Source organism: Oncorhynchus keta, chromosome 15 (assembly GCF_023373465.1).
Source record: "Oncorhynchus keta strain PuntledgeMale-10-30-2019 chromosome 15, Oket_V2, whole genome shotgun sequence".
Classification (NCBI taxonomy): Eukaryota; Metazoa; Chordata; class Actinopteri; order Salmoniformes; family Salmonidae; genus Oncorhynchus; species Oncorhynchus keta.
Window position 1 is genome coordinate 19,251,948 of NC_068435.1, and position 22,299 is coordinate 19,274,246.

The 22,299-nt window shown below is 44.0% G+C and overlaps 2 protein-coding genes across 4 annotated transcripts; both read left to right on the forward strand.

Moving 5' to 3' along the window:
* The first annotated feature begins 954 nt into the window (after nt 1-954).
* On the forward strand, nt 955-6,124 carry LOC118394583 (protein phosphatase 1 regulatory subunit 7-like). The gene is made up of 10 exons (XM_035787899.2): nt 955-1,085; nt 1,736-1,831; nt 2,016-2,071; nt 2,597-2,662; nt 2,812-2,942; nt 3,133-3,295; nt 3,483-3,599; nt 3,887-3,991; nt 4,265-4,351; nt 4,743-6,124. The coding sequence occupies exons 1-10, from the start codon at nt 1,046-1,048 to the stop codon at nt 4,917-4,919; spliced, it is 1,038 nt and encodes a 345-aa protein (XP_035643792.1). The 5' UTR covers nt 955-1,045; the 3' UTR covers nt 4,920-6,124.
* A 3,177-nt stretch (nt 6,125-9,301) lies between these two features.
* LOC118394584 (UBX domain-containing protein 7-like) lies at nt 9,302-22,013 on the forward strand. Of its 3 annotated transcripts, none has more exons than XM_035787900.2 (11): nt 9,302-9,805; nt 10,800-10,956; nt 11,134-11,201; nt 11,344-11,409; nt 11,705-11,817; nt 12,018-12,164; nt 16,674-16,764; nt 16,856-16,989; nt 17,188-17,725; nt 17,855-17,934; nt 19,341-22,013. In XM_035787900.2, the coding sequence occupies exons 1-11, from the start codon at nt 9,568-9,570 to the stop codon at nt 19,500-19,502; spliced, it is 1,794 nt and encodes a 597-aa protein (XP_035643793.2). In that variant the 5' UTR covers nt 9,302-9,567; the 3' UTR covers nt 19,503-22,013. The 3 variants fall into 3 exon arrangements, with proteins under 3 accessions (XP_035643793.2, XP_035643796.2, XP_035643795.2); XM_035787903.2 differs by lacking the exon at nt 19,341-22,013 and adding an exon at nt 18,019-19,331; XM_035787902.2 differs by lacking the exon at nt 9,302-9,805 and adding an exon at nt 9,948-10,314.
* The last annotated feature ends 286 nt before the right edge of the window (nt 22,014-22,299 follow it).

Consider the following 22,299-nt stretch of genomic DNA (forward strand, 5'->3'; position numbering starts at 1 on the left):
AAAGAAGAGTCATTAAATACGACAACCACCTAAAAGGAAGTGATGCCCAAACCGTGCATAACAAGCCATCACCTATAGAGAGATGAACCTGCAGAAGAGTCTGGGGCTCTGCTTGCAAACACAAATAGACCCCACAGAGCCCCAGGACAGCAACACAACGAGACCCAACCAGATCATGAGAAAACAAAAAGATAATTACTTGACACATTGGAAAGAATTAACAACAAAAAAACTGAGCAAACTAGAATGCTATTTGGCCCTAAACAGAGAGTACACAGTGGCAGAATACCTGACCACTGTGACTGATTATGTACAGACTCAGTGAGTATAGCCTCACTATTAAGAGAGACTACTCTCAAGGCAGACCTGGCTCTCAAGAGAAGACATGTTATGTGCCCACTGCCCACAAAATGAGGTGGAAACGGAGCTGCACTTCCTAACCTCCTGCCAAATGTATTACCATATTAGAGACACATATTTCCCTCAGATTACACAGACCCACAAAGAACTCGAAAACAAATCCAATTTTGATAAACTCCCATATATATTGGGTGAAATACCACAGTATGCAATCACAGCAGCAATATTTTCAGTATGTGTGACCTGTTGCCACAAGACAATGGTGACCAGTGAAGAACAAACACTATTGTAAATACAACCCATATTTATGTTTAGTTATGTTACCTATTTGCACATCGTTACAACACTGTATACCACAACACCTAATATTATTTTGGAACTTTTCTGAGTGTAATGTTTACTGTTCATTTTCTATTGTTCATTTAACTTTTGTTTATTATCTCTTTCACTTGCTTTGGCAATGTAAACATGTGTTTTCCATGCCAATAAAGCCCTTACATTTAAAATTGAAATAGAGAGAGACAGAGACAGAGCGGGAGGAAGGGAGGATTTTTTTTACTTGAATATCGCACACACAAAGCGGATGAATGGTATATTATGACCAGTGGCGCACCCCTTTCGAAGGCAGCCTCCTGATTGACTGAGGAGATTACCAATAAAAAGGGAGGGTTATCAGGAAACAAACATGGCTACCCTGTTTGTTGGAGAGCCGCAAGAGATGGAAGGTGAGTGAACATTTTAAGTACGGCATCTGAAATATTTTATCAAGAGTGATGAAATTGATATATGTATGCCCGAGGGTGTTTCATTGTGTGCAACTTTGTCTCCTCCCTCCCTGAACATGCTAATGTTGTTAGCCAGATAGCTAGGTAGTAACGTTAGCTAGCTACCTTGCTTGTTAGCGTTGTCATTCAATAACGTCTTGTTTTCGTGCGCAAGCAAACAACTATGTAGTTACATTAACATGTCAATGTATTTTGTTTGAATGGCATCCTTGTTTAATGTATCTAGTTAACATTAGCCTAGCAACTAAGTGGGAACATTTCATGGTGATGTCTGTCAAGGTACGCTAGCTCGCTGGTTGGTCCTTTAAGTCAGTTAACGTAGAGGTTTTACCCTCTTTTCGGATTCTTCAACATCTAAAATAAAAATGTCAGATGCAGTCGGGAAAACTTGCTATCTTCTAAGCTCTAAGATCTAATAGTATAAATATGTTGCTAATGATGAACATGCGACTGATCAGGTAGCAGTAGGTTGCAGACAGACGCCAATACCATAGCAGATCACTTGAGTCTGCTACATGGGCGTTTGAGTTTTCCGTATAATGACCAAACGACATATGAAGGGACTGCCTCCCCATCTGTCCTCTGTGCAGTGGACCGGAAGGGTGAGTCAGAGGAGTCTGGAGATGATGAGACCAGGAGGAAGAGCATCAATGGGGAGGTTGATGCCAATCAGCCCCATACCACAGGTGGTGGCAATACACAAGCTGTAGTTCCACACAAGTATATTGTCATGCTTCGTAGACACAAACTGAAGGAAAGATTTTGATTTAAACTGTTTGAGAACATCTTGTCCTATTGTAGCTAGCGCATACTTTTACTCTAGTTAGATGCTGTGTTAAGACACCCCTTGACATGTCTCTTTGTACACAGTTAAAGAGGAGTCTCCTGTTGAAATGGATACCATAACTCTGGACCCAGAGGAAGAGGTGAGGGAGGGGGAGGAGTGTTATAATGGCGGCAGGTGGTTAAGTGCTCTGCCATTAACCAAACTATTGCTGGTTCAAATCCCCGAGCCAACTACCGTAATTTCCGGACTATAAGCCGCTACTTTATTCCCACACTTTGAACCTCGCGGTTTATACAATGACGCGGCTAATTTATTGAATTTTTTCCCGCTTTCACAAGATTCATGCCGCCAAAAAACTGAGCACCGTCTCATAATGTGACGTAAAAGTTCATTTGTTTCAATGTACCGGTAGGCACCGGCGGCTTATGTACAAAATACATATTTTTTTAAATAATTCAGTGGGTACGGTTTATATTCGGGTGCGCTTAATAGTCCAGCAATTACGGTAGGTTAAAAATCTTGATCAAGGCACTTAATTCTAATTAAAAAATAAAACCGTCTGCTACATGACAGATGAAATAAGTTGCTGTAAGTTTGCCTCATGGAATTATGAATGCTATTCCAATGTAGTTCTCTACTGAATACCTACCCCTCTTATTCTCAGGATGTTGATCTTGTCCACTGTCGTATTGGGAAGATTGAGGGAATGGGGGTGTTGAGGAAGGCGAAGGTCAGTAGTTTGACTATTGGCTGTCACTCACCCATCGTAAACATCATATGGCTATTTTATTGGAAACATGGGTGACATTATCACAGTGGAATAATGGACTGTGAGCATAAAGAGTATGACTAGATATATTTAATGTTGTGCGTGTCCAGACGCTCTCTCTAAGGCAGAACCTGATCAAGACTATTGAAAACCTGGAGACGTTAGTGATGCTGAAGGAACTTGATCTCTACGACAACCAGATCCGCAAACTTGAGAACCTGCAGACCCTCAAAGAGCTGGAGTGAGTCTGACGGGACCACACACGCCAGTGTTTCCCTCCCTATCAGCTGACCTAGAGATTACCTCAATGATCACCCATGTACACTAAAGTATTCCTCTCCCCATTTACACTGACTGAAGCAATTGTTATTTCATGCACCGTTTCTGTACAGTTGACTTGAACTTGAATGTGTTTTGACTCTGCTCTCCAGCCAGCTGGATGTGTCCTTCAATCTACTGAGGAAGGTGGAGGGTCTGGAGCGTCTGACGGGGCTAAAGAAGCTCTTTCTTCTGCACAACAAGATCAGCCACATTGCCAACCTGGACCACCTCACCGGCCTGGAGATGTTGGAGCTGGGCTCCAACCGCATCCGGGTAAGACTGGTCAATTGCATATTCACATATATTGGGATGTCTTGGAATGGAATTGGAATGTGTATAACATAATGTTTTTGTATTGGTATAGATTTGGTTTTGAGTATTGTACCAGAATCATTGTTGCTTTAAAGAGGTGAGGAATGATTGCTTGACCTAACTTGTGTGCATGCCTCGTTGTTTCCAGCTAATAGAGAACTTGGACGGGCTGTCCTCGTTGACGAGTCTGTTTCTGGGCACCAATAAGATCACTCAGCTGCAGCATCTGGAAGGCCTTCACAACCTGACAGTCCTCAGCATCCAGGTATGTGTATATAACACACACCATGGTTTGGGTCAATTCTGGAAGTATTACAATTTTCAGTTGGGAATAATTGTAATTCGGTTTACTTTCTGAATTCATCACCACTGCTTCCTGTAATGTATTGTTTGAAAACTGCAGAAATGTTAAATGCACATTTTCTTGCTTTAGTGACCCAACTGTGTGTGCTGTTTTAGTCGCGCTGAACTGTAGAAACCCATCGAATCATGATGATACAATGAGACATGGATTTTGGTCTTTGAGGATATGTTGTGTTCCTTTCTCTCCAGAGTAACCGCATCACCAAGATGGAGGGACTGCAGGGTCTGGTCAACCTGAAGGAACTCTACCTGAGTCACAACGGCATCGAGGTCATTGAGGGCCTGGAGAACAATGTGAGTCTGTGTCAACGGCAACCACATGACTGTAGGGCCATGCACATTGCCGCGGCGACTAATGAAATTACCTCAGGAATGCAATGTTTATGGAAGCCCAATAAACCGATGTGGTAAAATGTTCCCCACACAGCCAATGCATGTAGTCACTGGTGATGACATGTACTGTAGTTATTGCTAAGTCCATGTTGAATCTGTGCTTGCATGCTAGTTCAATGTCAAGAATTGTTTCAGAAATCAGTGTGTCTATTTTGATGCTGTTTGGCCACACAGAAAAAGCTCACAACTCTCGACATCGCAGCCAACCGGGTAAAGAAAATTGAAAACATCAGCCATCTAACAGACCTACAGGAATTCTGGGTAAGAGATTTAAGGTTTATGGTGAATAGGAAAGAGAAATAATGGATCATTAGTCATTTAAGTGCTGAGGGATTGTGGAATATGGCCATAGACCACAGCTGAGGTCTGTTCTTATGCACGACGCACCGCGTGCCAGGTAAAGCCCTTAGCCGTGGTATATTTGCAATATACCAAACATCTGAGGTGCCTTATTGCTATTATAAACTAGTAATGTAATTCAGAGCAGTTAAAATGTTTTCATGGTAAGTGGTCTGATATACCACGGCTGTCAGCATTCGGTGCTCGAACCACCCATTTTATAATAAATAGAGCGCTGTCACTTGTTGGAGGAATGAATAGGTCTGTTGCTGATTGGAAAATTGACATTTGATTCAAATACACTCTTTCCCAGATGAATGATAATCAGCTAGAGAACTGGTCAGATCTAGATGAGCTGAAGAGTTCCAAGGCCCTGGAGACGGTGTACCTGGAGAGGAACCCCTTGCAGAAGGACCCCCAATATCGCAGGAAGATTATGCTGGCTCTGCCCACCGTACGCCAGATCGACGCCACGTTCATCCGCTTTTGACCGGGCCACACCTCACACCCCTACCTTGGTGTCCCTCCACTCACCATTCTTCCCCTGCAACTGCAAAATAGACCTCAGCTTACTGCACACAGACTCATTCACCACAGGCACACACCGACAGTTACAGACAAGTGTCCTTGTATACCACATACACTCCAGCACACACACATTCTGACCATCACGTTTCACTTGCCTTACCGTCTCATGTAAAATACGCATGTACACACTTACACTCACCATCTGACCTATGCTATTGTGTTAATGCATATTAATTTATTGTCAGAATTGGACTGATAGGGGCTTGGAGTGGGAGCTGCAGGGATGTCAAAAGACTGCCCCCCCCCTCTTTACCCCCTTTGGATGTGGAGTAGGGAATAATTGCTCTGCCTGATTGTCCTTTTTGTCTGGAGGGATTTAAAAGGAGAAGGCTGTCCTTCTTTCTCTCATTGTTATTGAAATTGCACTGTACCTGGCAAGAAGGTGGGCTGGCGGTATTTCTGATGGGCTATTTAAGTGTTCATCACATTTCCTTCAGGAAGTTCTAAACTCACCAGACAGTCTTATTTTAAAGAATAAAAACATATATATATATATTATTTTAAAGAATAAAAAATATATATATATATTAAATGTTACAATGGTAGCTGCTGCCTTTATTGGTGTGTGTATGATACTTGGTGTGGTTGCCAAGGGGATTTTTAGCTCACCATAACACTAAGTTTCCCTCAAATTGTAGCTATGTTAAACAGACTCTGTATCTGTTGTTCAACGTGAAGGATTGAACTTAATTCACACCATGTCATAAAGAAGCATACTCTGGTCCAATTTGGGACAATAAAGCAAATGTGCTGTTCTGAATGCCAAATCATGGCAGCACCAAGAAACAAACCAGGGGTTTGTGCATTGGGAAAAAATGTAGCAGAGCAGTTTGCAATGGGGCAAAATGGAAAAGTTATTGGATAAGAGCAGATGTTTTGTGTTTCTTGCCTGATGAACATGACCCAATTACCAGAGTATAACCACATGTGAAGTGGGATTTTTGCTGTAAGATTTGTTCACAACTGTTCTCATTGACTCATTTGTTTTTATTTAGTTTCTTAAACAATTTGTTTTGAATGGTTCAAAGACCAAGTTTGATTATAATGTCCTAATTCAAATTAATCTGCAGTCTGAGCTATACTGAAAAATAAACTATTTCAAATATTTTACTGCGTTACAGTTCATATAAGGAAATCGGTCATCAAATCAAATGTATTTATATAGCCCTTCTTACTTCAGCTGATATCTCAAAGTGCTGTACAGAAACCCAGCCTAAAACCCCAAACAGCAAGCAATGCAGGTGTAGAAGCACGGTGGCAAGGAAAAACTCCCTAGAAAGGCCAAAACCTAGGAGGAAACCTAGAGAGGAACCAGGCTATGTGGGGTGGCCAGTCCTCTTCTGGCTGTGCCAGGTGGAGATTATAACAGAACATGGCCAAGATGTTCAAATGACCAGCATGGTCGTATAATAAGGCAGAACAGTTGAAACTGGAGCAGCAGCACGGTCAGATGGACTGGGGACAGCAAGGAGTCATGTCAGATGGTCCTAGGGCTCAGGTCCTCAGAGAGAGAGAGAAAGAGTGGAGAGAATTAGAGAATGCACACTTAGATTCACACAGGACACCGAATAGGACAGGAGAAGTACTCCAGATATAACAAACTGACCCTAGCCCCCCGACACAAACTACTGCAGCATAAATACTGGAGGCTGAGACAGGAGGGGTCAGGAGACCCTGTGGCCCCATCCGAGGACACCCCCGGACAGGGCCAAACAGGAAGGATATAACCCCACCCACTTTGCCAAAGCACAGCCCCCACACCACTAGAGGGATATCTTCAACCACCAACTTACCATCCTGAGACAAGATTGAATTGAGTCAATTGAAATAAATTAATTACATCCTAATTTATGGGTATACAGATATGCATCTGTTGGTCACAGATACCCAAGAGAAAATGTAGGGGCGGGGATCAGAAAACCAGTCAATATCTGGTGTGACCATTTGCCTCATGCATTGCGACATCTCCTTCGCATAGAGTTGATCAGGCTGATTGTGGAATGTTGTCCTACTCCTTCAATGGCTGTGAGAAGTTTCTGGATATTGGCGGGAACTGGAACACGCTGTCTTACATGTCAATCCAGAGAATCCCAAACATGCTCAACGGGTGACATGTGGATTATCTTGTCAAAGGTGATGTAAACAAATTTGTGCACAATTTGAGAGAAATACGCTTTTTGTGGTTATGGAAAATTTCAGCTCATGAAACATGAGACCAACACTTGACATGCTGTGTTTCCATTTTTGTTCAGTGTATTAGTCCATAAGTAAATCTTACTGCTGTTAAAAAGAACTAACATTCAATGGTGGTGACATTCAGATTATGTAAAGGAAAATATGACAGTCTGTAATCATATTTCCATCAAAGTGAAAAGCCCATGCATATACATTTATGGAGTCACCAATAGTTTGCACTTACTGGTACACTTCAAGGGAAACTTGGGACAGCAGAGAACAGTGTTCGTGAACAGAAATGGGCTCAGATGACCTATTGACTTGGATCAGTGGGCTCTGTCTGAGTGAATGTCTGTGTGGTATGTGGAAGGGAAGGAATGTGTTAACTTTTATTTACCAGATTGCTCAGGATCCATATGTCCATGCAGTACACCAACAGACGCAGAAGTTACCCCTATCCTCAGATCTAGGATCAGAAACTTTCTGTACCCAAATCAAATTTGAACCTAAACCAGTAGTGGAATGACCCTGTATCAGTGGTTAGGGAAGACTTATATTATCTCTTGAGTGAAATGTTACCTATACAACTTGGGCTTATTCAAGAGGGTGCAACATTTAGAATGTTACAGATGAAAATGCAATGTATATTATTTAAACTATTGACTCCTCCCTTTGCTAGACAAGTTGACAGTTCTATACAATGGATTTCTGCCCCACGACGGGTTCAGAGAACAATGCCACACAACTCACATTTTTTTTGCTCGCTTTTAGTTATGTTTGACAAAGTGCTCGGTTTACTGTTTTTGAACTGAATGTATTATAAAAGACTAAATAAAGTTACTTCAAATTAGATTGTTTTCCCACAGATGCTTACACCACTAAACTGACATGTTTTATTTTATTTTACCTTTATTTAACTAGGCAACTCAGTTAAGAACAAATTCTTATTTTTCAATGACGGCCTAGGAACAGTGGGTTAACTGCCTGTTCAGGGGCAGAACGACAGATTTGTACCTTGTCAGTTCGGGGTTACTAGTCCAACGCTCTAACCACTAGGCTACCCTGCTGCCCCAGGACCACTATGGCTGTGTTTACACAGTTAGGAAAATAATTTTGACCAATCAGGTCAGCTCTGAAAAAGATCTACATTTGATTTGATTGGTCAAAAGATCAATTAGTGGGGGGAAAATATCAGAATTGGGCTGCCTGTGTAAACACAGCCTTATGATTACATGTATTGACTATAACTACTGTCAGTACTGTAACGACAGGAGAAAATACATTTAACTTAAAAGGATACCCTTGTAGTTCAACTGGTAATTTAACTACATTTTGCAGTAGTTTAAATTTTAATATTGGTAGTGTTTTCAATAAGTCATCTCTTTTCAGCCATGAAGCACACAGGGGGTTGGTGGCACCTTAATTAGGGTGGACGGGCTCATGGTAATGTCTGGAGCGGAATTGGTGGAATGGTATCAAACATTGTTTCCATTTGTTTGATTCCATTCCATTTGCTCCGTTCCAGCCATTTATGAGGCCCTCAGCCGCTTCCACTGGTGTCGCTAACTACTGGAACTACACTATTTTTTTTGCAAAAATAAAATGGGTAGATAATTTCCTTCCTTTCTTTTACTTTTTGCATCAGACCTGCCTAATTCTCATTTGAAACAGTTTTTGTGTTTAATACACCAAATTCAAAATATGACACCAGAGTGATGTGTTTACCTCCCTTATCTCACCTCGTTTGCTCACATTGTATATAGACTTATTTTTCTACTGTATTGTAGCGACCCGCACAGACAGCTGTGTGTTATGTGTTAGGCTAGGAGGTGGTGGTGTTGTACTGACCAGTACCCGGTGTTCGCGGGGTCCGACATGTCAATCAACCTGCTATCTGCCAATCACGGGAATGCCTGGAATGTTCTGATGCCGGGCATCCTGGTGGTTGGCGGAGTGGCGTGGAGGGGGGTTGGGCAGGGGGGTGGAGCATTGGAAGTTAAGACCAGGTTCAGCCTTTGTTCTCCCTCTCTTACGTCTGGGCTTCACAAGAGAAGGTCACGTTTGGCTTGTGGGTTATCTGTCATCTATTTGGCGTGTGCTACGGCCCAAACAGTAGCCTGTGTAAAGTTGGTTTAATAAACCGTCAATGCGCAAACTCAAGCCTCTGTCTGGACAATTGTTCATTTATGATCTAGTCAGGTCATTACAGTATTATTGACTGTATGTTTGTTTTACTCCATGTGTAACTCTGTGTTGTTGTATGTGTTGAACTGCTTTGCTTTATCTTGGCCAAGTCGCAATTGTAAATGAAAACTTGTTCTCAACTTGCCTACCTGGTTAAATGAAGGTGAAATAAATACATAAAAAAATACTGTATGGGCCTACGACACAGCCAATGTAGTCAAACCATACACAGGGCAATGAAATACATTACCCACAATCGAACACGAGTCTTTGTGTTACACCGGCAGCGAGACAAATCTCGCGAGTACAGAACGGTAGTACGTACGTGCATCATTTGTGTTGTTGTTGGTCGCGGTAAGATGGCGGCGCTCGGGGATGGATCAACTCCGGCGGTGAATGGGTTAATACAACAGTTCACAGCGATTACAGGTACAATTAAATTTTCCTTTAATTCTTGCAATGTTCATTGTTAATGAGTTATGTTCCAAAAATGGTCATGTCGCCCAAGCATCACAGAAAGCTTTGCAGGAAACTGACGGGGCATCAGTGCTTACTGCCCCCTGTCATCAAGGGAAAAACGAACTGGAGCACACGACCGTCAAGTGTGTGTGTGATCACCAGACTGGAGCATCTAACTTAACAAAAATGATCCACAAGAAAGACTAGGATTGTCTTGGGATGATGCCTGACGCAAAAAAAATGCTTTCTAGAGTTTCCACAAAAGTAATTTAGACTGGAGGTGCAATAGCTAACGTTAGCCACGTTGTCTCGTTTTAGTGGAATGGGCGTTGGGTATAACGTCTATCTAGTCGCGCTAACCTAGCCTAGGTTCCGCCTTATAACGCAATGGTGGCTGGAACATCTCCCGCCTGTCATGTTCAAGAAGCACCGGACCAGCCTCTCTGCTAAAGTTACACAAAGTTTGCATGGTTGAGATGGTAATTGAATTATTCTATATTATGTCGATATAGATGGCAATTTGGCCAAATACATCCCATTTTTTTGTGATATAGTATCCATGTTCTCTGTCGAGTATACTTCAAAAGTGAAACGAACATGATAAAGTCTAACCATCTAAAGATGCATGAAAGTTTAGATTGCATGTAAATTGCACATCATTTTAAGCAGTTCTTGATTACCATGCACGGAGATGAACCGTTCACAGAGTGAAAGTACCAGGCATTATTCTGTTCTGCCAGTGCGTTTCTCAAACAAGAACAACGCATGCGCATAACTTGTTTTTTTGTGAGTGATCCTTGGGGTTCAGAGCTCGGAAAATATTTCATAATATGCATTAAGTCAACCAACAAATTATTAAATCCATCAAAATATATTTTACATTTAAATCAGTTAACTTTTTTAACATCCACATTTGATATTTCGGTGTGTGTCCGTGTCCATGCATGCTACTACACTCTCCCAGGTGCCACAGAGAGTGTGGGGAAGCATATGCTCGAAGCATGCAACAACAATCTAGAAATGGCAGTGACCATGTTCCTAGATGGAGGGGGGATCGCAGAGGAGCCCAGCACCAGCTCCAGTTCAGCAGGGGCCTCCAGCAGCAGAGCTCCCCCCGCAGAGTGAGTCAGTGGCCTGCTCCATCACTGCAGAGTCCTGATATGGAGCCTGTGTTGAAACAAACCCATACTTTGAGAGATCGCCAATACTGTCCCTGCTGTTTAATTAAAAGCATGTTAATAAGAAGATGAAAGGTCTGTTCTCCTGGAGTTTAAGTTTAATATTGTCTGTTTTTGTAGTGACCAAGTGCGGGCACCCATCCCTCAGAAGCAGGACATACTGGTAGAGCCAGAGCCTATGTTTGGAGGTACAGTACTGAAGTGCCACCCCTTCATTTAGCTTACCTGACTACAACTTGATCTCAATGGCACTCCCTCTCTGTTTCCCCCTGTAGCCGTCTCAGTCCAGCTAACTGTCTGTCCCTCTCTCTGCATCCATAACTCTCGCAGCACCAAAGCGACGAAGACCTGCCCGGTCCATATTTGACGGTTTTAGGGACTTCCAAACAGAAACAAGTAAGTAGCTTAGCGGTCTTTGTGTAGGTGTTTGTATAGAATGGGGGTTTGTGTGCTAAATCAATTTTCCTGAATTGTGCCACCTAGCCCTCAGGCATCAGGCATAGCACAACTTAAAGCTGTACTTGTGTTGTGATCATGGTCAGGTTTTCTTTTACAGTGAGCTCCAAAAGTCATTGTATGATTTCAAATCCAAAGGGCTGGAGTACAGAGCCAAAACAAAAAGAAATGTGTCACTATCCCAATACTTTTGGAGCTTAATGTATACGCTAATGGCTTCTCTGCCCTCTCTCAGTCCGCCAGGAGCAGGAGCTGAGGAACGGCAGCGCGGTGGACAAGAAGCTCAGCACCCTGGCGGACCTGTTCCGGCCCCCCGTTGAGCTCATGCACAAAGGCAGCTTTGAGACGGTGAGGAGCCCCCTCCCCCTGGACACCCAAGCTCCCTAGACCTGGAGGACTGTCAGTCGACCCTCATCCAAACCACCCTTAGCTGAAAGGATTGGATGGGTTTCTAAGCAGTACGGCAACAATTCCACTGAGCTTGCCAGAGGGCAAGGTGGAGCTATTACCAAATTGCTCATACCTATCCGGCTCCTTTCTCTCTCTAGGCAAAGGACTGTGGTCAGCTGGAGAACAAGTGGCTGATGATCAACATCCAGAATGTGCAGGACTTTGCCTGCCAGTGTCTCAACAGAGACGTGTGGAGCAACGACGCGGTCCGGACCATCATCAGGGAGCACTTCATATTCTGGCAGGTATGCAGTGTGCACACAGACGGAGATGAACGTGCATTCGCACATCAAATCAAGTCAAGCTTTATATAGCACATTTCAGACATGAATGCAACACAATGCACTTGACAGGAAAAAACAAATAAACAATGTAAATTAAAACTGAAATATTTACTACACAAGAAACATAAGAGGGAAACAAAAACAAAAGAATAACAATTTGAAACTGAAAGACTAAAAAAGGACCCTAAGGAAAAGCAAAGCAAAAAATGTGTTTTTAAGATCCCTTTTAAATATGTCTACAGTTTCGGCCCACCTCAGGATCTCTGGCAGGCTATTCCAGAGGTATGGGGCATAGTAACTAAAAGCTGCCTCTCCATGCCTCTTGGTCATAGGCTTTGGGATAGTTAAAAGGCCAGTGCCAGAGGACCTGAAGGACCTACTGGATACATAACTTAAAAGCATGTATGTAGTGGAGGAGGTTGAGAGCTTCAAGTTCCATGGTGTCCAACAAACTAACATGGTCCAAGCACACCATGACAGTCATGAAGAGGGCACGACAAAACCTATTCCCCCTCAGGAGACTGAAAATATTTGTCATGGGTCCTCAGATCCTCAAAAGGTTCTACAGCTGCACCATCGAGAGCATCCTGACTGGTTGCATCACTGCCTGGTATGGCAACTGTTCGGCCTCTGACCGCAAGGCACCACAGAGGGTAGTGCAAACAGCCCAGTACATCACTGGGGCCATGCTTCTTGCCATCCAGGACCTCTACACCAGGCGGTGTCAGAGGAAGGCCTTAAAAATGGTCAAAGATTCCAGCCACCCTAGTCATAGACTCTTCTCTCTGCTACCGCACTGCAAGCGGGTCTAAGAGGCTTCTAAACAGCTTCTACCCCAAAGCCATAAGACTCCTGAACATCTAATTAAATGGCTACCCAGACTATTTGCATTGACCCCCCTTACACCGCTGCTACTCTCTGTTGTTATCATCTATGCATAATAACTCTACCTACATGTACATATTACCTCAACTAACCGGTGCCCCCGCACATTGACTCTGCACCGGTAGTCCCCTGTATATAGTCTCCCTATTGTTATTTTACTGCTGCTCTTTAATTACTTGTTTCTTTTATTTCTTATTCATATTTTTTTTTTAACTGCATTTTTGGTTATGGGCTCGTAAGTATGTTCAATGTAAGGTCTGTTGTATTCGGCCAATATGACTAATAAAATTTGATATATATTGGGGTGCACAATCATGGATTGATTTGAAATGTCGCCTTACCATTCAGAAAAAGTTAATAACCAAGTTTCCATCCACAGTTTTATGCGAGTGAAGTACACAAAAATAGTTGCATTAAATAGCCAATGTACCTACTCTGGTCTTAGCACCTACGCTTTAGCCAACAGCTGGCAGTACGCAGTGTGGAAGGGCAGTACGCAGTGTGGATGGGCAGTACGCAGTGTGGATGGGCAGTACACAGTGTGGATGGACAGTACGCAGTGTGGATGGACAGTACGCAGTGTGGATGGGCAGTACGCAGTGTGGACGGGCAGTACGCAGTGTGGATGGGCAGTACGCAGTGTGGAAGGGCAGTACGCAGTGTGGATGGGCAGTACGCAGTGTGGACGGGCAGTACGCAGTGTGGACGGACAGTACGCAGTGTGGATGGGCAGTACGCAGTGTGGAAGGGCAGTACGCAGTGTGGATGGGCAGTACGCAGTGTGGATGGACAGTACGCAGTGTGGACGGGCAGTACGCAGTGTGGACGGACAGTACGCAGTGTGGACGGGCAGTACGCAGTGTGGATGGACAGTACGCAGTGTGGACGGGCAGTACGCAGTGTGGATGGACAGTACGCAGTGTGGACGGGCAGTACGCAGTGTGGATGGACAGTACGCAGTGTGGATGGACAGTACGCAGTGTGGACGGACAGTACGCAGTGTGGACGGGCAGTACGCAGTGTGGATGGGCAGTACGCAGTGTGGATGGGCAGTACGCAGTGTGGACGGGCAGTACGCAGTGTGGACGGGCAGTACGCAGTGTGGATGGGCAGTACGCAGTGTGGACGGGCAGTATACAGTGTGGACGGGCAGTACGCAGTGTGGATGGACAGTACGCAGTGTGGACGGGCAGTACGCAGTGTGGACGGGCAGTACGCAGTGTGGACGGGCAGTACGCAGTGTGGACGGGCAGTATACAGTGCATTCGGAAAGTATTCAGACCCCTTGACTTTTTCCACATTTTGTTACGTTATAGCCTTACTCTAAAATGTATTAAATTGTTTTGTTTTTTTTCCCTCATCAATTTACACACACTACCCCATAATGACAAAGCAAAAACAGTGTGTGTATGTGTATATATATATTATTATTTTTTGTAAATGTGATATTTCAGTTTTTATACATTAGTATTCTGACCCTTTACTCAGTACTTTGTTGAAGTACCTTTGGCAGCGATCACAGCCTCGAGTCTTCTTGGGTATGACACGACAAGCTAGCCAAACCTGTACTTGGGGGGTTTCTCCCAATCTTCTCTGCAGATACTCTCAAACTCTGTCAGGTTGGATGGGAAGCGTCTCTGCACAACTATTTTTAGGTTTTTCCAGAGAATTTTGATCAGGTTTAAGTTCGGGCTCTGGCTGGGCAGCTCAAGGACATTCAGAGACTTGTCCCAAAGCCATTCCTGCGTTGTCTTGGCTGTGTGCTTAGGGTCGTTATCCTGTTGGAAAGTGAACCTTCGGCCCAGTCTGAGGTCCTGAGTGCTCTGTAGCAGGTTTTCATCAAGGATCTCTCTGTACTTTGCTCCGTTGATCTTTGCCTCGATCCTGACTAGTCTCTGCCGCTGAAAAACATTCCCACAGCAAGATGCTGCCACCACCATGCTTCACCATAGGGATGGTGCTAGGTTTACTCCAGACCTGACGCTTGGCATTCAGGACAAAGATTTTAATCTTAGTTTCATCAGACCAGAGAATCTTATTTCCCATGGTCTGAGAGTCCTTAAGCAGGCTGTCGTGCCTTTTTTCTGAGGAGATGCTTCCGTCTGGCCACTCTACCATAAAGGCCTGATTGGTGAAGTGCTGCAGAGTTGGTGTTCCTTCTGGAAGGTTCTCCCATCTCCACTGAGGAACTCTGGAGCGCTGTCAGAGTGACCATCGGGTTCTTGGTCACCTCCCTGATGAAGGCCCTTCTCCCCCGATTGCTTCATTTGGCCGGGCGGACAGCTCTAGGAAGAGTCTTGGTGGTTCCAAACTTCTTCCATTTAAGAATGATGGAGGTCACTGTATTCTTGGGGACCGTCAATGCTGCAGAAATGTTATTGTACCCTTCCCCAAATCTGTGCCTCGACACAATCCTGTCTCGGAGCTCTACGGACAATTCCTTTGATTTCATGGCTTGGTTTTTGCTCTGACATGCACTGTTAACTGTGAGATCTTTATATAGACAGGTGTGTGCCTTTCCAAATCATGTCCAATTAGTTGAATCAGTTGACTCCAAGTTGTGAAAACTTCTCAAGGATGATTAATGGAAACAGGATGCAGCTGAGCTCAATTTCAAGTCTCATTGCAAAGAGTCTGAATACTAATATATATATATATGTGTGTGTGTGTGTGTGTGTGTGTGTGTGTGTGTGTGTGTGTATATATATGTGTGTGTGTGTGTGTGTATATATATATGTGTGTGTGTGTGTGTGTATATATATATATGTGTGTGTGTGTATGTATATATATATATGTGTATGTATATGTGTGTATATATATGTATATGTAAAAAAGGTATTTCTGTTTTTTATTTTAATACATTTGCAAGAAATTCCAAAAACCTGTTTTCACTTTTCCATTATGGGGTATTGTGTGTAGTTTGATGAGGAAAAACATACACTTTATCAATTTAAGAAAGGCTGTAGTGTAACAAAATGGGGGTAAAAGTCAAGCGGTCTGAATACTTTCCGAATGCACTGCGTACCGCCTACCCACACTGCGTACCGCCTACCCACACTGCGTACCGCCTACCCACACTGCGTACTGCCTACCCACACTGCGTACCACCTACCCACACTGCAAACTGCCAGATGTTGGCTCAAGCCTACGTGCTAAGACCAGAGTAGGCACATTTGCTATTTAATGCAACAATTTTTTAGAAAAAACTATCGGTTGAGTTGAAAATGCGATGGAAACACATTGAACTTAGTACATAAAAACTTAAGCGAAAAAAGTACATTTTGTGTACATTACGTCAACCCACACTGATTTTTATCTGCAACGTGTCAGTTTGGTAGAAACACCACTGGTGGGAAAATGCACATTTTCTTTATGCAGTTTTAGAATATTCACATAAAAATCTATTTGCCGATTGGATGAAAAACTTTTGTTTTTCTCCTTCATAACTCTCATGCATACACAAGCTGCCACATCCACACACAGGTGCGCACACACGCACGCCCGTATGCACTGTGTGCCGTTGAGGGGAGCTAGCCTGCTGTGTGTCTGCATTTTATGTGTTCGTGTGCATGTGTGTATTGACAGGTGTACCATGACAGTGAAGAGGGCCAGAGGTATATCCAGTTCTACAAGCTCAATAAGTTTCCCTATATCTCCATTTTGGATCCCCGCACAGGTGAGGCCTGCTCTGAGTCTCTTGAGTGTTTAAACAGTTACTAATATTAAAAAGGTATGACTGACGATGCTCGTGTTTGACCGTTCTGCAGGTCAGAAGATGGTGGAGTGGAACCAGTTGGACGTTGCGTCGTTTCTGGAACAGGTGGCGGGCTTCTTGACGGAACACGGCCAGCTAGACGGCCCGGCGTCCAGCAACCCGCCCCCGGCCAAACGGGCCCGCTCCGTGAGTCTCTGCTCACTCTCTCTCTCTCTCTCCCTCTCTTTCTTATTAAATACTGTCCATATTGGTCATTCCAATCACATTATCACTTTATTCTCTCACTCTGTTCACTCTCTCTCTCCATCACTTCTGTCTATCTCACACCTCTATTTGATGTGTTCTCTTTCTCTATGTCTGTCTTCTCGGTCTGTTTTATCCCAGGAAAGTCTGATAGACGCCAGTGAGGACAGCCAGTTGGAGGCAGCGATCAAAGCCTCTCTCCAGGAGACCCACTATGAGTCGTCCTCCGCCCCCGACCTCCCCGACTCCCCCCACTCTGTAGAGGTAGACTCGGATGGAGACTCAGACGAGGAGCCCTTCTCCGACAGCGAGGGCCTCATCTCTGTCGACGGCTCAGACAACGAGACAACAGAACCACAGGAGGGCAGCACCTGCTCCACAGGCGGAGACACCCCTCCTGGACCAGCCCCTCCCACATCTGCAGCTGTAGCCCCCCAGCCCCCGCCACAGCCGGACAGCCCACCTGCCCGTCACAGGAAGTCCCCCCACAACGAGAACAGCCACAGGAAAGAGGAGAGCAAAAAGAACCACCTGGAGCCTCTGGCAGCTGCGCCGGCCCGCTCCCAGGCCGACCCAGACTCAGAGCATCGTTCTGGGGAGAACCATCGCACCGCAACAGGCCAAAGCTCCAAATCTGTTAAGACGGAAACCTCCGACCTCGACTGCCTTGATGACAATGGTACTAAAATGATGCCTGTGTGTGTGTCTGTGCATCATGTTCAAGTGTCTAGATTGTGTGTGCGTATCTACGATTTACGTCTTCATCCGTCCCTACTCTGACTGCACTCTTTCTGTATTGTGTGTTCAGGTCCCAAGGCCAGACTGATGCTGCGCTATCCAGACGGACAGAGAGAGCAGATCGCCCTGTCTTCCAAGGCCAAGCTTATGGTGAGAATGTACTCTTGTGCTAGACCTTGTGTTAAATTCAATTAATGAAGAAAAAAAATAATCAAAATCCTGGTCAATTTTCAGTTCAAGAATTGATGTTCAATTCATCACCTGATTTGACTGAGTGGAAATGCAGCTGATCCCAACCCCCGGTACACTATATATAAAAAAGTAGGTGGACACCCACCCCTTCAAATTTGTGGATTCAGCTGTTTCAGCCACACCCGTTGTTCACAGGTGTATACAATTGAGCACACAGCCATGCAATCTCCATTGCCAAATATTAGCAGTAGAATGACCTTACTGAAGAGCTCAGTGACATTCAATGTGGCATCATCATAGGATGTCATCTTTCCAACAAGTCAGTTTGTCAAATATCTGCCCTGCTAGAGCTGCCCCGGGTCAACTATAAGTGCTGTTATTGTGAAGTGTAAACGTCTCGGAGCAACAATGGCTCAGCTGCAAAATGGGAGGCCACACAAGCTCACAAAACGGGTAGTGAGCTGTCCTCGGTTGCAGCACTCACTACTGAGTTCCAAACTGCCTCTGGAAGCAACGTCAGCACAATAACTGTTTGTCGGGAGCTTAATGAAATGGGTGTCCATGGCCGAGCAGCCGCACACAAGCCTAAAATCACCATGCGCAATGCCAAGCGTCTGCTGGAGTGGTGTAAAGCTAGCCACCATTGGACTCTGGAGCAGTAGAAACATGTTCTCTGGAGTGATGAATCACGCTTCACCATCTGGCTGTCCGACGGACTAAATAATGTTCTGGGGCTGTTTTTCATGGTTCGGGATAGGCCGCTTAGTTCCAGTGAAGGGAAATCTTAACTCTACAGCATACAATGACATTCTAGACAATTCAGTGCTTCCAACTGTCTGGCAACAGTTTGGAGAAGGCCCTTTCCTGTTTCAGCATGACAATGCCCCCGTGCACAAAACGAGGTCCATACAGAAATGGTTTGTCGAGATCGGTGTGGAAGAACTTCACTGGCCTGCACAGAGCCCTGACCTTAACCCCATCGAACACCTTAGTGATGAATTGGAACACCGACTGTGAGCCAGGCCTAATCGCCCAACATCAGTGCCCAACCTCACTAATACTCGTGGCTGAATGGAAGCAAGTCCCCGCAGCAATGTTCTAACATTTAGTGGAAAGTCTTCCCAGAAGAGTGGAGGCTGTTATAGCAGCAAAGGGGGGACCAACTCCATATTAATGGCCATGATTTTGGAATGAGATGTTTGATGAGCAGGTGTCCACATACTTTTGGTCATGTAGTGTACATTAAGATATTATAAGACATTTATAAAGGCTCATACATGCATATAACTCTTTATAAAGCAGTTATAAAGCATTATTTAGTAAAGCGTTTCCTACCTTCAACTGTGTCCTCCACCCCCCTCCAGGCTCTGGTTAGACATGTCCAGTCGAAGGGCTACCCCAACGAACGCTTCGAGCTCGTCACCAACTTCCCCCGACGGAAGCTGGCCCACTTGGACTATGACGTCACACTGCAGGAGGCAGGGCTTTGTCCACAGGAGACTGTATTTGTGCAGGAAAGGAACTAAGCCATGCATTTTCTATCTTCAGACCACGCCCATTTCACCAGTGACCCGGGAGGACGTTACAGGCCGCTACTCCTGGGCTTTTTTTATTTTGGAATTAGACCATGCCCCTATTTGGGGACACCGAACTGTGGATGAACTTCATTACCCATCATTCCACTGGGAGGAAGTGACTGGCCTGTGTACTCTTTTTCGTAGGCATTGTTGTTCATCGTCAATTACCGAATGGATTCTATTTTGATTTTAGTTTTATTCTGAGGTACTAAACCAATCGGAGTAGAACACCTTAATGATACTGTTACAAATAAGCTGAGGCCCCTTAATAATGATCAGAGCTGGCATCAGAGCTGGCTCAGGAAAACTTTACAGACTATTATCCATAAAGGATGTCAAATGTCAGATATTTTTTTGAAGTTATTTTTTGATTCATGAACACCTACAGCCAGTTAAAGGAGCGACTTGAACTCTGATTGGTCCCAAATGTGCTCTTCTACGTGTTGATTGGGTGAGGAGGGGACTTTGAATACAGGAATTGATGGAGAGGGGTGTAGGGTCGTTCAAGGGATTCTTTTTTTTGGGGGGGGGGTTCCTCAACTGTCAACCTGCACTACAGGAGTGGTGTAGCGATTGACATTTAGTCTTAGTCGGTGTATATATATATATATATATCTTTTTTTTTCTACCCCATTTCCAAGGAAAGATGCTGAAATATAACCATAAAAACAAAGGGAAAATTGTGTGCTCTATTCCATTTCTACCATGTATTTGTCTATCTGCAATCTGTCTAAATTGTGACCACAACCTCAAAAGTATAGTGTTGGTAATGATGATAATTTCTTGATACCTCTGCCCCAATGTACCGAACGATCTGGGTCAGTGTAAGCAATGGGTGGTGCTGTTTGGTGTTATCACTCTTACTAGCCCAACTATAACTAATATCTATCTTGTCTAGTCAGATATGAGGGAGAGGTAACAAGTGGATTCTGATTGGGACCATGTCCAATATTACTAATCTGCTTTAAACCTTTACCCACAGACTGGATATGTCTGTCACAGGGTTTCATCAACTTAGCTGTGAGCTAAGAATCATAACCGTGGGAGAGCTGTCAAGCTGTGGAATTCTGGTCTGAGTGAGAGGTTTAACATGGGGTCTTGTTGCATACAACTGTCTTGAATACATTTTGGAGTATTTGTATGGCGATTTCTAGATTCCTAGAACTCAGTACATTGAATTTTATCCAAATATAATTCAAATGTCAGGTCAGGTTAAAGGGATACTGCAAGATTTTGGCAATTAAGACGCATTTTCTTTACTTACCCGGAGTCAGATGAACTCGTAGATACCATTTATACTGTACTTGTAGACTTCCAGTCATTGTGCTAATGCTAGTTAGCATTGCTTCACGAAACTACCTATTAACTAACTTCATACTGCACGCAGACATAAAAATGTTATCCACAAGCTCATCTGACTGGGTAAGTTGAAAAATGACTTCATTACCAGAATCTCACAGTATCCCTTTAATCATTCTGGGAAGTCAAAGTCCCCATTTCATTTATGTACCGTCGTGGCAAAAAGTTTTGAATGACACAAATATTAATTTTCACAAAGTCTGCTTCCTCAGTTTGTATGTTGGCAATTTGCATATACTCCAGAATGTTATGAAGAGTGATCAGATGAATTGCAATTAATTGCAAAGTCCCTCTTTACCATGCAAATGATCGTAATCCCCCAAAAAACATTTCCGCTGCATTTCAGCCTTGCCACAAAAGGACCAGCTGACATCATGTCAGTGATTCTCTCGTTAACACATGTGTGAGTGTTGACGAGGACAAGGCTGGAGATCCCTCTGTCATGCTGATTGAGTTTGAATAACAGACTGGAAGCTTTAAAAGGAGGGTGGTGCTTGGAATCATTGTTCTTCCTCTGTCAACCATGGTTACCTGCAAGGAAACACGTGCCGTCATCATCGCTTTGCACAGAAAGGGCTTCACAGGAAAAGATATTTGTGCCAGTAAGATTGCACCTAAATCAACCATTTATGGGATCATCAAGAATTTCAAGGAGAGTGGTTCAATTGTCAGCCAAGGGAGTGGGCTCACTCACAATATTGCCTAAGAACACAGCCATGAATAAAGAATGGTACCAACATATCCTCCGAGAGCAACTTCTCCCAACCATCCAGGAACAGTTTGGTGACGAACAATGCCTTTTCCATCAAGGCAAAGTGATGACTAAGTGGCTCGTGGAACAAAGCATCGATATTTTGGGTCCATGGTCAGGAAACTCCCCAGACCTTAATCCCATTGAGAGCTTGTGGTCAATCTTCAAGAGGCGGTTGGACAAACAAATTCTGACAAACTCCAAGCATTGATTATGCAAGAATGGGCTGCCATCAGTCAGAATGTGGCCCAGAAGTTAATTGACAGGTCTTGAAAAGACAGGTCAACACTGCAAATATTGACTCTTTTCATCAACTTAATGTAATTGTCAATAAAAGCTTTTGACACTTATGATATGCTTGTAATTATACTTCAGTATTCCATAGTAACATCTGACAAAAATATCTAAAGACACTGAAGCAGCAAACTTTGTGAAAATGAATATTTGTGTCATTCTCAACTTTTGGCCACGACTGGTGACTACCCAGAGGTGGGGCCACCATAGAGATACTGCTGAGATACATAGATGTACTATCTAACTTCCATTACATCCATAATTCTACACCCATTGTTGATACTTTGTTGACCTTTCAACCCTTGTTGACCTCCTTGCCCCTTGTTCTGGAACACCTGTGAG

Coding starts and splice junctions, on each gene's coding strand:
- LOC118394583 (XM_035787899.2), top strand. CDS start 1,046: ATGGCTACCCTGTTTGTTGGAGAGCCGCAAGAGATGGAAG. Junction 2,943..3,132: donor CAGACCCTCAAAGAGCTGGA/GTGAGTCTGACG, acceptor TCTGCTCTCCAG/CCAGCTGGATGTGTCCTTCA. Junction 3,992..4,264: donor TTGAGGGCCTGGAGAACAAT/GTGAGTCTGTGT, acceptor TTGGCCACACAG/AAAAAGCTCACAACTCTCGA.
- LOC118394584 (XM_035787900.2), top strand. CDS start 9,568: ATGGGCCTACGACACAGCCAATGTAGTCAAACCATACACAGGGCAATG. Junction 11,410..11,704: donor GGACTTCCAAACAGAAACAA/GTAAGTAGCTTA, acceptor GCCCTCTCTCAG/TCCGCCAGGAGCAGGAGCTG. Junction 16,765..16,855: donor CATTTTGGATCCCCGCACAG/GTGAGGCCTGCT, acceptor ACCGTTCTGCAG/GTCAGAAGATGGTGGAGTGG.